The 12,275-nt window shown below is 56.4% G+C and overlaps 2 protein-coding genes across 7 annotated transcripts in view; one reads left to right on the top strand and one right to left on the bottom strand.

Moving 5' to 3' along the window:
* The first annotated feature begins 6 nt into the window (after positions 1 to 6).
* On the top strand, positions 7 to 8,358 carry LOC122159810 (scaffold attachment factor B2-like). 6 transcript variants are annotated; one of them, XR_006168634.1, is made up of 14 exons: positions 7 to 290; positions 635 to 735; positions 1,628 to 1,777; positions 1,897 to 1,997; positions 2,890 to 3,035; positions 3,398 to 3,486; positions 4,024 to 4,160; positions 4,726 to 5,016; positions 5,532 to 5,669; positions 6,323 to 6,362; positions 6,786 to 6,904; positions 7,379 to 7,491; positions 7,694 to 7,865; positions 7,972 to 8,051. XR_006168634.1 is itself a non-coding variant. In XM_042817655.1 (14 exons), the coding sequence occupies exons 3-14, from the start codon at positions 1,694 to 1,696 to the stop codon at positions 8,096 to 8,098; spliced, it is 1,452 nt and encodes a 483-aa protein (XP_042673589.1). In that variant the 5' UTR covers positions 7 to 290; positions 635 to 735; positions 1,628 to 1,693; the 3' UTR covers positions 8,099 to 8,358. The 6 variants fall into 6 exon arrangements, 5 of the variants coding, with proteins under 5 accessions (XP_042673589.1, XP_042673590.1, XP_042673594.1 ...); XM_042817655.1 differs by having other exon boundaries at positions 7,694 to 7,760; positions 7,972 to 8,358; XM_042817656.1 differs by lacking the exon at positions 1,897 to 1,997 and having other exon boundaries at positions 1,628 to 1,818; positions 7,694 to 7,760; positions 7,972 to 8,358.
* The window catches only part of MPND (MPN domain containing), a gene marked incomplete at its 5' end in the record, with an annotated part of 4,513 nt that continues 373 nt past the window's right edge, over positions 8,136 to 12,275 (bottom strand). Inside the window, 11 exons of the mRNA XM_042817661.1 lie at positions 8,136 to 8,736; positions 8,879 to 8,971; positions 9,316 to 9,405; positions 9,496 to 9,566; positions 9,641 to 9,809; positions 9,883 to 9,959; positions 10,024 to 10,096; positions 10,170 to 10,266; positions 10,344 to 10,428; positions 10,510 to 10,660; positions 11,285 to 11,512. Coding sequence (XP_042673595.1) covers positions 8,650 to 8,736; positions 8,879 to 8,971; positions 9,316 to 9,405; positions 9,496 to 9,566; positions 9,641 to 9,809; positions 9,883 to 9,959; positions 10,024 to 10,096; positions 10,170 to 10,266; positions 10,344 to 10,428; positions 10,510 to 10,660; positions 11,285 to 11,512 — 1,221 coding nt within the window. The remainder of the gene's footprint in view (positions 8,737 to 8,878; positions 8,972 to 9,315; positions 9,406 to 9,495; positions 9,567 to 9,640; positions 9,810 to 9,882; positions 9,960 to 10,023; positions 10,097 to 10,169; positions 10,267 to 10,343; positions 10,429 to 10,509; positions 10,661 to 11,284; positions 11,513 to 12,275) is intronic.

The following is a 12,275-nucleotide window of genomic DNA, read 5'->3' as shown; positions in this document are numbered from 1 at the left end:
TTCCTTCCTCAACCTTCAAAGGTTGTTTCCTTAAATTACTCTGATTTCTCTCATCTGCAAAACAGCATTAATTGTCATCTTAAGTATACGAGTCCCGTATTTCCAGTCACTCTTCCAAAAATTTGCAGAGGTACCTTTTATTTCAGAACTAATTGGTACTGGTAGGTATAAAATTCTAGTGTACAACCTGAACTTGCTCTATCTGATGCTTGGTTGAATAACGTGTTGTTTTGTCTTTAGCCCTGTGGAGGAGGACAAAGATACAAAGCAAGCCTCCAAAGATGAGAAAGGTAGGCTGTTTTCCTTCAAGAAATAAAAACGTCAATTGAAAGGAGTTTGTTTTGTGTTAACGCTTAATATTTTGTCATTCTCTTCCAAGTGATTACAGTGTAAGGAGGCCTGTGTGTAGGTGAGAACTCCTTCAGGCTATTTGGATGTAGAGCTCTAAAGTTAATTGCTGAGGGCTGCAGTTTATGCTCTGGTTTTAAGTGGGAATGTTTTGGAAGTGGTGAAGTTGACGTTGTGCTGGAAGAGGTTTGAGCAGGAGGGGAGAAAGCGGAGTTGTTTTCTCACTGTTGTGTTCTTGCTTAAAAGGTTGCAGGTTGGATTTTACGCTGTGTTTCTGTTCCCTCAGGCCGTGCTGGCAGCGGCTCTGGCAGAAATCTGTGGGTCAGCGGCCTCTCATCCTCCACGAGGGCAACGGACTTGAAGAATCTCTTCAGCAAGTACGGAAAGGTGCGTGGAGGGGGGGCAGGCTGACAGCGAGCGTGACTCATGGGGGGCCCTGGAAGTTCTGCTCACTTCTGGCTTTTCTAATGGCTGGCTGGACTGAGCACTGAACTCTTCCTGCGTTCTATTGAAACTGAAAGTAATGAATGTCATAAAGTTGTGTGGCATGGGACAAAAGGGAAATAGTGGTTTTGGAGGATCTCTGCTCAGCTGCTCTAAAATTAAGGCAGCTCTGGATGTGAGGGCAGCACTTGCAGAGGGGAGCTCACTGCAAGGCCACCTCCCCTCCCTCCTGCCTCCCTGGTGTGATGTGGATGTTTGTGTCGCTGGGCACGACTTGCCTGTAGGCATTTGGGGATAGAGGCTGACAGATGTCTCCTGAGGAAAGGCAGATGAATTAGGTTATTCTCCTGCTTGGGTATCTTTAAGTCAGCACCCTGCTCAGCACCTCAAGGACCGATTTTGAGCGTGGGTTTTGTGGTGGTGTCTCTTTCAAGAGCTTAATCATCAAATCAGTCCCACAGCTCTGGGCTGCCAGTTGGCGACCCTGCACACGGAGGGGGTTGGAACCAGATGAGCGTCGTGGTCCTTTGCAGCCCAGGCCGTTCTGTGATCTCTTCCAAGGGTATTTTGTGCAGTCAAGCTTGGCTGAGGCACCTTTGGAACACTGTGGGCCCAGCAGTGTGTGCCAGGTTACAATGAACCCATCTCTGAAGTGAGCTTAGCACTGCTGTCCTGGAGTGCCAGCAAAGCGTTGTGTGCCAGGAACGTTTCCTCTGCGTTAAAACCGAGCACACGCTGCTATCACCAGCAAGCAGAGCTGCTCACACGGTTGATCAGAGCTAATTTACCCTTGTTTCTCCAACCACGAGGGCTTTTTCTTCTTCTTCCCCTGCAGGTGGTTGGTGCAAAAGTGGTGACAAACGCTCGCAGTCCCGGCGCGCGCTGCTACGGCTTTGTGACCATGGCCTCGTCTGAGGAAGCCACCAAGTGCATCAATCACCTGCACAGGACAGAGCTGCACGGGAAGATGATTTCTGTGGAAAAGGTCGGCGGTAGCTCTCACGTGGCAGGATGTTGGAACGAAAGGTGGAATTTTAATGCCTGTGTTTTATTGTTTAAGAAAAAAAAAAAAAACAAAAAAAACGCTTCTTGCTGAAATTCTAGGCCAAAAATGAACCGGCTGGGAAAAAGCCTTCAGACAGAAAGGAAGGCGAAGCGCGGAAGGAAAAAGACAGGCACCATTCTGCAGATTCCAAATCTGAGAAGTAAAGTGTTTTGTGTGCTTTGTTTTTTCTTTAATGTGTATTTTCCTGTGTTTAAAGACCGCTCCTTTGAAACACAGCCGCGTCAGAAAAGGGGACAGGAATTGCAGTGAGTCTTGATTTGCTGCTTGCTGCATCTGGAGCAAGAGTCATACTGGAAAAATAGCCAGAAGTGCATCTTAATGGGCTCTCTGTTACAAAACGGGGAGTTTCAGTGTTCTGTAACAAAACACACCAGCTGTGTGAGATCATGTCACAGCAACCAATATTTTTTAATCAGAATTTTGTCCTCTCGTCTGGTTTGGATTTGTTCTGCTCGTTGCTGGTTGGGCTAAATGGTTTTAGAATCATTAAGGCTTTATGGCCACTATGACTGCGCTGACAAATCTTCCTGGTAACTGGTCTGTTTGCTGATAGGCCAAATGATGAGTAAGCAGTGCTCCCGTACTTTGTTTTCCACATGCTCTTTTCCTTTTGAAAGAGGCATTTTGCTTTACTGCCTCATAAAGTCACCAAAGTCCTGCAAAGGAGCTGCAGGCTGAATTCCTTGTGTCAGATGCATAAGAATTTGTTTGAAAGCTTCTCTTGTCGTGGAGCTCAGCCTGCAGCTGGGTGAGCCCTTCTCCCCGTGCCATGCATGAGCTGAGCTGCAGCGGAGATTTGTGTTTGTAGCACTCACTCTCCATCCTGAGAGGGGTCACATCTGTAGTCCCTGGCTTTCAGGCAGCCTTGGCTCAGTGGTGTTTGCTGCTCTGCAGCCCGTGCACAAGTGCAGCCTGGCGTGCTGTTGGTGCTTGGCAGCACAGAAGTGGCGTTAGGATGCTTTTGTCTTTGGTAGGAGTGGTGACTGAGCACTTCTTGTCAGGTCTTCTATTAAAGCAAAGTTCGCCTGCAGGTCTGGTGGTGTTAAAAAGGAGGAGAAGGCCGACAAAAAAGACGATGGGAAGAAATCTGAGAAAGATTCAAAGGATGAGAAGGAAGGGAAAGAGAAAGAGGAGCAGAAGGCTGGAGCCTCCGATCGATCCAGGGCGAGCAAATCAGGTGTGTTGGCAGGTGCAGTGCTTGGAAGAGCTGGTGCAGTGTGAGCAGCTGTGGAGAGGTTTGTAGTTCATTAACTGTGGCAAAAGTGTGTGTTCTGCAGACATCAGCTGATTTGCTTTCTTGTAAACCTCCAGCTCTGCTAGAGAGTGCTTCACTGAGGCGTTAGCATAGATTCTGTGCCCTTTCCCCCAGCTTGCACGTGGTTGGCAGGCTGTTGTAAATGGTGATACGTTCTTGCACAAGTCACCTAACAACCCTGGTAAAATAATGTGCTGATATTATTGATATTATCCTGATTATTGATATTATCCTGATACATCTATCTGCAGTAGTATTTATTCCTGTGTGCTTTTGTTTTCTAGCAAGTCGAGGAACTGAGAGGACAGTGGTGATGGATAAATCTAAAGGAGAACCCGTTATTAGCGTGAAAACATCTGCTTCCAAAGAGAGGGTAAGCAGGGCTTCGTGGGCACTTCTCTGTAAGAGCAGGTGTGAATGACCCTACTGTGTGAGGGCTGCAGGGTGTCCTGATCCTACCTGTGTGAGGGCTGCAGGGAGTTCTGCCTCCTGTGTGGGGAACTGTTGACCTGTGGCAGCGTTTTAGGAAGCGTTAAGGAGTCAATTGCGCTGTGAAGGTAAATGCTGGTGCCTCACCTCGCAGTCGTGCTGCTGGAGCTGAGGAAGTAGGAATGTAATTTGACAGTGGTGTTAAGATGATCCGTCTGCAGTGTGGTGCCCGGTGACCTTTGCAGTGCTATCGCTTACCAGCAGCACCAGGCAGGCCATGTGCCTCTAGTATTTATGTGCTCTTACACTCACCAGAAGCTCTGGCCAAATTCTGGGCGCTTCTCCCCGACTCCTGTGTGTGATTCCACGCCGTTCACCTCCAGGAGGGCGGCAGCGTTCTGAGTCGAAACCAAGCGGGTGTTTTGCTTGGGAGTCATGGCTGGAAGCATTCAGCTAAATGTAATTCTTTGATTTGCCTCAGAGCACCAAGAGCCAGGACCGCAAATCTGAGAGCAAGGAGAAGCAGGACATCTTGTCGTTCGATAAAATCAAAGAGCAGCGCGAGCGCGAGCGGCAGCGGCAGAGAGAGCGCGAGATCCGGGAGACGGAGCGGCGGCGGTGAGTGCCAGGCTCTGCTCTGCAGCCCCAGCTGTGCTGCAGCCGGGTTCCCTGTGGGCCTTTCCACGATGGCAGCTCGGCTCGCTCTGATGCTGAGCTGCTGTGCAGAGCTGGGAAGGTTTTTCTGTACCCAAACCGGCCATCGCTAAGCTTGTGCTTCTGAGAGGCTGCTGTGGGCGATGGCTTCTGTGGGCACCCCCAGCTCACGCGTTGTGCTGAGGCAGAGCTGAATGCTCCTCATGCTTGTGTTCTGCCTGGAAGTTTTGACATGTCTCCTAAATCCTTCAGTTGTTGGAGCTCTGTGCTGCCACGCTGTGCTCTACCAAAACTTTCTCGGCCCATATTAGAGCAGGTGCTGCCTTACTGATGTGGAGTGCTTAACTCCCTTTGGGCTCCTATTAAGCAGCTTTGGTTGGGTTGAGAAGAGGCCGTTTGTATTTAATCCTACAGTGAGAAAAACATAACTTCTGTTTTGAAAGGTGAACTAATAGGAGCACCAAAAATGAGCAATAAAGCCTCGATTGGAGATAATTGACTGAAAAACAAATGTCTCCTTTTCAATTAGAGAGAGAGAAAGGCGAGAGCGAGAGCAGCGCCTTCAGGCCATGCACGAGAGGGACGAAAGGCAGAGGCTGCAGAGGGAGAGGGAGAGACTCGAATTTCAAAGGCAGCGTCTGGACAGAGAGCGCTTGGAGAGGGAGAGATTGGAGAGGGAAAGGATGCACATCGAGCAGGAGAGGAGGAGAGAGCAGGAACGGATCCAGAGGGAGAGGGAGGAGCTGCGGCGCCAGCAGGAGCAGCTGCGCTACGAGCAGGAGCGGCGCTCAGCAATGAGGAGGCCCTACGATGATGGCAGGTAACTGCAGTGGGATACCAGGCTCTGGCCACGTCTGCCTGCAGATGCACTGTTCTGGAGGATGCAGGAGAGCGGTGTGAGGTGTGCTGGAGGAGTTTAGGTTGGAAATGAAGCAGAATTTCTTCATGGAGAGGGTGGTCAGTGGTCAGGTGTTGGAACGGCTGCCCAGGGTGGAGTCTCCGTCCCTGTGGGTATTTGGGACGTGTGGGAATGGCACTGGGGGACGTGGCTCAGTGATGCGCCCGTTAGGTTGTGCTGATGGTTGCACTGCATCTTGAAGATCTTCAACTTTGGATGGTTCTGGGAATCTAAACTGTAAAGCAGGGGGGCCAGCAGGAGGGGCTTGTTCTCATGTCTGCCCCTGCTGAGGGTCTGCTTTTTGGGGTGGTGTCCTGAGGCCTCAATTACAAATCAGAAATAACTCTAGAATGGTGGGATTGCGTGCGGGTTGATCCCGAGGTCTCACTCGAGATGAAGAAAGGAGCTCCGTACCAGGTTGGCTTCCTTCCTTGCAGGCGAGATGATCCGTACTGGCCAGAGGCGAAGCGGGTGGTGCTGGATGACAGATACCACTCTGAGTTTGTGCGCCAGGACCGCTTCCACGACTTCGACCACAGGGATCGCGGCCGGTACCAGGATCATTCCTTGGACAGGTCAGCACGAGGCACAGGTTCTTCTCCCCATACCCTGAAGGAAACTCGGTGTCTTTCTGCCTCACTCGTGGCTCGAGCAGTGCTGAAAACAGATGAGCCTCGTGCTTTTCTTGCATCTGATCCCATGCGTACTTGCAGCGCTGTGCCCCCCCAGCTCAGCTGTGCCGAGGGCAGTCCTGCAGTCCTCAAGGTGCATGGAGGTGTGATTTGTGAATCCAGGCCAATTAATCCAAGATGTCACACCTTCCTTTTGCTGCAATGCTTTCCCAGCTCCTTGGCAGCACAGCTTACACTGACTTTAGCTCCACAGTCTGCAGAAGTGCTCTGTGCAGTGTGGGCACTTTGGGCTGCTCTCTGAGGAGCTTTGGGAGGAGCTGTGCCACTTCTGCTTCTAACTCATTTCTGTGCTGGTGGGTTCACTCTGTTCTTCCTTGGCTCCAGGTCTGCCCTCGTCCTGCTGGCCATCACTCAGTGTCACCTGAATTACTCATTGCTCTGAGCCTTCCTTTGGTCTCTTTGTATGACATCAAAACTCCTTTCAGTATGTTACAGCTGGACAGATGCTGGCTTCTCAGACTCACAGCTCTCCAAACACAAAGGTGCTGCTTATGGATTACAACTGTTGGCTTAACTGAAACTTTTTTTCTTTCCAGAAGAGAAGGTTCAAGAGGAATCCCAGACAGAGACGGGCAGGTGGGTGGCATCCACATCATGGCTTCATTTCACACCAAGGGCAAAGCAGGAGCAGCACGCTGCTACCTGTTCTCAACTGGAGCTGCTGGCATTGAGGCGTCTGTCTGTCAGCGCTGGGGCCGGGGGGCGGCGCGTGGTGACGGATTCCTGCCTCAAAGCCCTGCGATGCAGCAGCTGGGGGGGGGGGTTTCCCTTCTCTTAACACTGGTGTAGAAAGAGACGTTGTGCCAAAAGCCGGCACCCACCTGCAAGTGGGGCTGTGAAACCAAACCGGAGCCAAGCGCACAAAGCGCAGCAGCAGAACGAGGGGCAGCTGCCGCTTTGCTTTGTGGAGCTGAGCGGCACAGCGCCCTGTGCGGAGCTGCGTGCTGCTGCTGGGGAGGGGGGGGAGCCGGCGCTGTGACCGCCCCGCTTGCCTTGCAGCATTACCCCGACGAGCGGCACGGCCCCGAGCGGCACCCGCGGGAATCCCGCGACGGTTGGGGCGGTTATGGGTCGGAGCGGAGGATGAACGAAGGCAGAGGGATTCCCCCGCCCACCCGGTTAGTGCTCCGGCGCCAGGCTGCGGCGGCGCTTCGTCCTCGCGGGTAAAACGAGGGCGCTGGTGGGAGCGCGGTGCGAGGCCTTCCTCCTGCTGGGTCCTTGGAGCCTCTGGTCGGGATGCGCCAGGGATTTAGGGGCGAGGAGGGGCCCTGTAAGCAGCTCCCCTTCCCAGGTGAGGCTGGGTGCTGTTAGCTGCCCCGGGCAGAGCAGCGCTCCTAGCTAGAACTCGGCATTCAGCAGACGGAGGTGATGGGGGGAGCTGAGCATGCTGGTGGTTTCTGTGCAAGTCAGCAGCCGGGCTGGATGCATCCCAGCAGCGTGGGGCTGAGTGCAGACAGGGAGCAGGGGTTGGCTGGCTGGTCGCATCTCGCCCGCTCTGTGCTCCACCCAGCACGTGGGGCTGTGCAGGTAGCGCCTCCTGCGCTGCCGCAGCGATAAGGGGCGCCTAGAAGATTCTCTTTTATTTTTTTAAGAGATGGACGTGACTGGGGAGATCATGGTCGAAAGTTAGAGGGGCATCAAGATCGTTCATGGCAGGGCAGTGTGGCTGGAGGAGTGATGGGACGGGATCATGAGAGATGGCAAGGTACACTTGCTGCTTCCCAGTGTGATCGTGGTCTTTCTATCAATGACTGCTGCTGAACTTGTGGTGGTAATTAAAGCCTGCCGACCTTCACAGCGTTACCGAGAAAGCAAATCAAACTGGGGACGATCTGGCTTTTCTGGTAGGGCAACACGAAGGCCTTTTCTCCTCCCCCCACCGCTGCTTTCTCTCGTTCTGTGCTCAGGTGGTGATCGAGGCACGCCTGGTCAGCAGGGACCAGGCCACGCGACGCACCGCGGCGGGATGGCAGGGTAAGGAGCTGTCACCTGGGTACCAACAGGCCTGAACCAAGGCAAAATGCCGCGTGCAAAGTGCAGAGGCACGCTTTGAGATCCAGCTCGAGTGTGGATTTGCAAGTAGGAGGGGAAAAAAAAACCCAGACAGAATCAAATGGCTGCTGGGAGACGCGCGGCCGCCTCTTGCTTCCCGTCCCGTTCCCAGCCTGTCTGCTCTCCCTTGTAGGCGTGGAGGATTCACGCAGGGCCCAAACCACAGCCAGGTGGCACCGAGTGCTGCAGTGCAGGGGGGGTTTGCAGGCCAGGAGCGGGGACACAGAGCGACCGAGCCGCGCTTCGCCCGCCGCTACTGAGAGCGCTTTAATACACAGATCTATAGACAGAAAAATCTATTTTTAATACAAAACGCCAATGGGGGTGAGTTTTATTGAGCAACTTGAATTTGTGATGACGAAAAAGCGAGACTGCTGCCACATCGTAGCCAAACGCTCTATCAGTTCAGCTGATTGGTTTCCTTTCTTTGTTATGAACGTGTTCTTGGTCGGCATTGAAGTTTCTGTTAGTGAAACATTCCATTTTTCCAGAACAATAAAAGCAGTTGATGGTGAACAAACGCTTCCTTCTTCCCGGGGTCTTTGGCAGCCTGGCTGTGGAATCGAGACAAGTTCTGCTTTCGGCCCTGAGGGCAGCTGTGGGGCAGAGAGCCGCGTGTGTGTGGAAGAGGTGAGACTGGGATTCCTCCTTTATTTCTCTGTGCTCTGTTACACTGCGGAGCCTTGGGCCCCCAGGAGCCCCGCTGCCCTGTGCCCCCAGCTGCTGCCTCCGGTCCTTCCTTCAGCTTCCCAGGGCGATGCTGCGTCCCTGCGGTGCTGCTTGCAGCCCCTGCTCCCATTGCAGCTCCTGCTCAGCTGCTGTACCTCAGCAGGCCGTAGATCTGCTCCAGGATGTGGGCAAAGCTCTGGTCCTTGGGGCTGCGAGAGGCCAGGGAGCCCTGCAGAGAGGAACGCAGCTCTGCTCGCCAGGCTCACCCTGTGCACTCTGCTCTGCCCTGCACCGGGGTGAAGTAAAACCCAATTAACAGCTCTGGGAGGAGCGGGGCGGGTAGAGCTGAGCTCCCAGGAAGCACTGCCCACCTTCAGCTTATCCAGGTAGGTCTGGTCCTGGCTCCACAGCTCCTGGAACTTCACCAGGTCCGGGGCTCCTTTGTAGAACTCCACCAGCAGCGTCTGGGGACGGGGGCAGGGGGCTGCAGTGGGGCTGAGTGCTCCTTCCCCAGACCCCCAGAGCAAACAAGGATAGAGGAGAGATCGTCCCCAAAGCTGGGACGGGTGGCAGGGGCACGGCCTGGGTTTGGAGGTGAGAGGAGGGTGAGGGACTGAACAGGCTGCCCAAGGAGGCTGTGGATGCCCCAGCCCTGCAGGCATTCGAGGCCAGGCTGGATGTGGCTCTGGGCAGCCTGGGCTGCTGGTTGTTGACCTGCACACAGCAGGGCTTGGAACTGATGAGCGTTGTGCTGCTTTGCAACCCAGGCCGTTCTGTGGTTGTATGACAGCTCCTGCCCCACGCTCACCATCTCCTGCAGGACGTCGTTGGTGAGGAAGCCATCCTGGATGTAGGCCACCTCCACATCCATGGGGATGCCGTAGTCGTTGGGCCGTTGCTGGATGAGAGGGGAGTGGGGTCACCCAGTGGGGTCACCCATCTGTCACTGCGCTGGGCCCCCCCTGAGGAGGCGATGGGAGCCGCTCACCTCAGGCGGTGGCATCACCCAGAAGGGCGCAATCTTGGACTCCACACCGGGGTTACCAGCATAGTAGGGCCCTGGGAGGAGAGATGGGGCTGATGGGGGGGGGGGGGGGCTGCCGCCCTGTGCCCCCCCAGGGGTGGGTGCTTACCGCAGATGAGGGCCAGGCAGGGCTGGAAGCCGTTGCCGCTGCCCTGCAGTTTGAGCTGGTAATCCATCTGCGCGTCGATGTCGTGCAGGGAGGGCAGCGCGGGGCCGAAGGGGTGGCTGTGGTACCAACCCACCAACGACAGCCCCCGCAGGAACAGGCTCTGGCAGATCTGGGGGGCGAGGATCACGTCGGACCCCCCCACATCACAGGGGGCACCGGGGGGCGGCGGGGCCTCGCGTTACCTCCTCCTCCACGGCACCTGCGGTCTCAGCGTCGCCCAGGCGGCTCCGGCACGGGAACGCGCGCAGCACCGTCAGCACTGCGGGGACGTGGGGGTGGGTGGCAGCGCCAGGGGCTGTTCCCCCCTGTCCCCCATTGCCTACGCTGCGTGTTGGTGTCCCAGCGGCCTCCCAGATAGCCCACGACTTCACTGCGCGTCAGGTGGCTGTGGAAATCCTAAAGGAAAAAGGAATGGGCCGAGGGGATCCTAAAAGGGATCCTAAGATCCCAGCAGGGGAAGGGGACGCACCAGCAGCAGGAGGACGTTGCTGGAGATGGCCACGTTGAAGGGCTGGAACTTGTTAATGGCGGCGAAGGACGTCACCTCCACCAGGGTCTGTGGGTTCCTGCAACAGACACAGCCCCGCTCCCCCCGGCCCTCCCCACCCCGAGGGCTGACCGAGGTGAGGCTGGGGGTCCCTACCTGGCTGCGTCGCGTGTGCCCAGCATGCAATAGCGGACGGGCGCCCGGCTTTTGCTCTCCGGCCTCCTCGCCAGGGGGGTGGGCTCTGTAAGCAGCGCACGGCCCCCCGTTACCACCATCAGTTACCATTCCCTGCAACCCCCTTCCTGCCACCATTACCCCTCACCCTGCTCTGCTGTGCCGCGGCCCGGCAGCTTCTTGCTCTTCTCCTCCGTTCTCTTGGTGGCTGCTGGCTCCGGTGCGGGCGTTCGGCCGTCCCCAGCCTCCTCCTCTTCCTCCTCGGGCAGCTCATCCTCCTCGCCCTCGCTGGGCAGAGCCTGGGGCAGAGCACCAGGAGGGGCTGAGGGCCGTGCCCACGCCAGGGACCCACGGGGAACCTCTGCGGTGACACGGATGGGAACCCCCCCAAGGCTCCTCCTTGGGACCCCCGTGGGAGCACCCTGAGGCTCAAGGGCATTTCCTTGGGGGCACCGAGGGGGACGTCCCAGACCCATTCCCAGGGACACCAATGGGGATCTGAGACACCTCTGGGGGACATCCACAGAGACCTTAGGCATCTCCCGAGGACACCAAAACGGACCTCCTTGGGGACACCTATGGGGACACCCCAGGCCTTTCCTCGGGGACACCCATGGAGACCTGATGCACCTCCTTGGGAAACCCACAGAGAAACCCCAGGCCCTGGGACACCCCAAGACTTCACCTTGAGGACACCCACGGGGACCCCTTGAAACACCTCCCCAGTCCCCAGGACGCCTGTTTGGGGACACCCACGGGGACACCCAGGTCTGTCCCTGGAGACACCACCCCGAACCCGAGGCACTGGGGACGCCCCAATGGAGATCCTTGGAGTCACCACAGGAACCCCCCCGAGTCCCCTCCTCAGGGACACCCACGGGGACACGCCAGGCCCCTCCTTGGGGACGCCTCCGGGTTCCCACCTCATCGCTGGGCGCGTGGGGCTGGTGGCGCCGCAGCCACGCAGCCTTGTACTGATCCAGGCGCTGCCCCTTGTAGCGCACGGAGGCCCAACCGCAGCCCGACTTCTTGGCAGGGTTCACCAGGCGCTTGCAGTGCGTGGCCCAGGCGCTGGGTGAGCCGAACACCTGCCCCGTCTCCTGCCACGTGATGGCCCCGTCCGCACCCAGGTCCCCCACGAACTTCTTGCCCTGGGAGCAGCAGGGAGGGCTGATATGGACCGTGTCCCCATCCGTGTCCCCATGCGTCCCCACCCGTGTCCTCACTCATGTTCCCATCTATGTCCCCAACTACGTCCCCATCCATGTCTTCACCCCATGCCCCCATCTGTGTCCCATCCGTCTCCCCAGCCGTGTCCCCCTCCGTGTCCCTCCCCATCTGTCTCCATCCCTGTCCCCATCTGTGTCCTCACCCATGTCCTCATCCGTGTCCCCATCCGTGTCCTTATCACCATGTTTCCATCCATGCCCACACCAATGTCCCCATCCATGTCCCCATTGCTGTATCCACCCATGTCCTCATCTGTGTCCCCATCACCATTGTCCCCATTCATTTCCCACCTGCATCTCCATCCACAGCCCCACTGCCACGTCCCCATACATGTCATAGAATCACAACCCCGTCCATGTCCCCATCCATGTCCCTACCACGTCTCAATCCATACCCAACATCTATGGCCCCATCCATGTCCCATGTCCCCATCCCTGTGTCCCCATCCGTGTCCCCACCCACGTCCTTGTCACCACGTCTCCATCCATACCCACACCAATGTCCCCATCCATGTCCCCATTGCCATGTCCCCATCCACGTCCCGTGTCCTCAACAATATCCCCATCATCCTGTCCCCATCCGTGTCCCCATCCACACCCCCATCGGTGTCCCATCCACGTCCCCATCCCCACATCCCCATCCCCCCCCGTCCCCGCTGCCCTCACCAGGTAGTAGATGGAAAGG

Source organism: Centrocercus urophasianus, unplaced genomic scaffold (genome assembly GCF_019232065.1).
Source record: "Centrocercus urophasianus isolate 14NV4802_14NV808 unplaced genomic scaffold, USGS_Curo_1.0 seq_168, whole genome shotgun sequence".
In the NCBI taxonomy this organism is placed as follows: Eukaryota; Metazoa; Chordata; class Aves; order Galliformes; family Phasianidae; genus Centrocercus; species Centrocercus urophasianus.
This window is presented reverse-complemented; position numbering and strand designations above follow the sequence as displayed.

Excerpts from the sequence above, each read along its gene's own strand:
- LOC122159810 (XM_042817655.1), top strand. The coding sequence starts at position 1,694 with ATGGCCTCGTCTGAGGAAGCCACCAAGTGCATCAATCACCTGCACAGG. Across the intron at positions 4,161-4,725 it reads CGGGAGACGGAGCGGCGGCG|AGAGAGAGAAAGGCGAGAGC; the intron begins GTGAGTGCCAGG and ends CTTTTCAATTAG. Across the intron at positions 5,017-5,531 it reads AGGCCCTACGATGATGGCAG|GCGAGATGATCCGTACTGGC; the intron begins GTAACTGCAGTG and ends CCTTCCTTGCAG.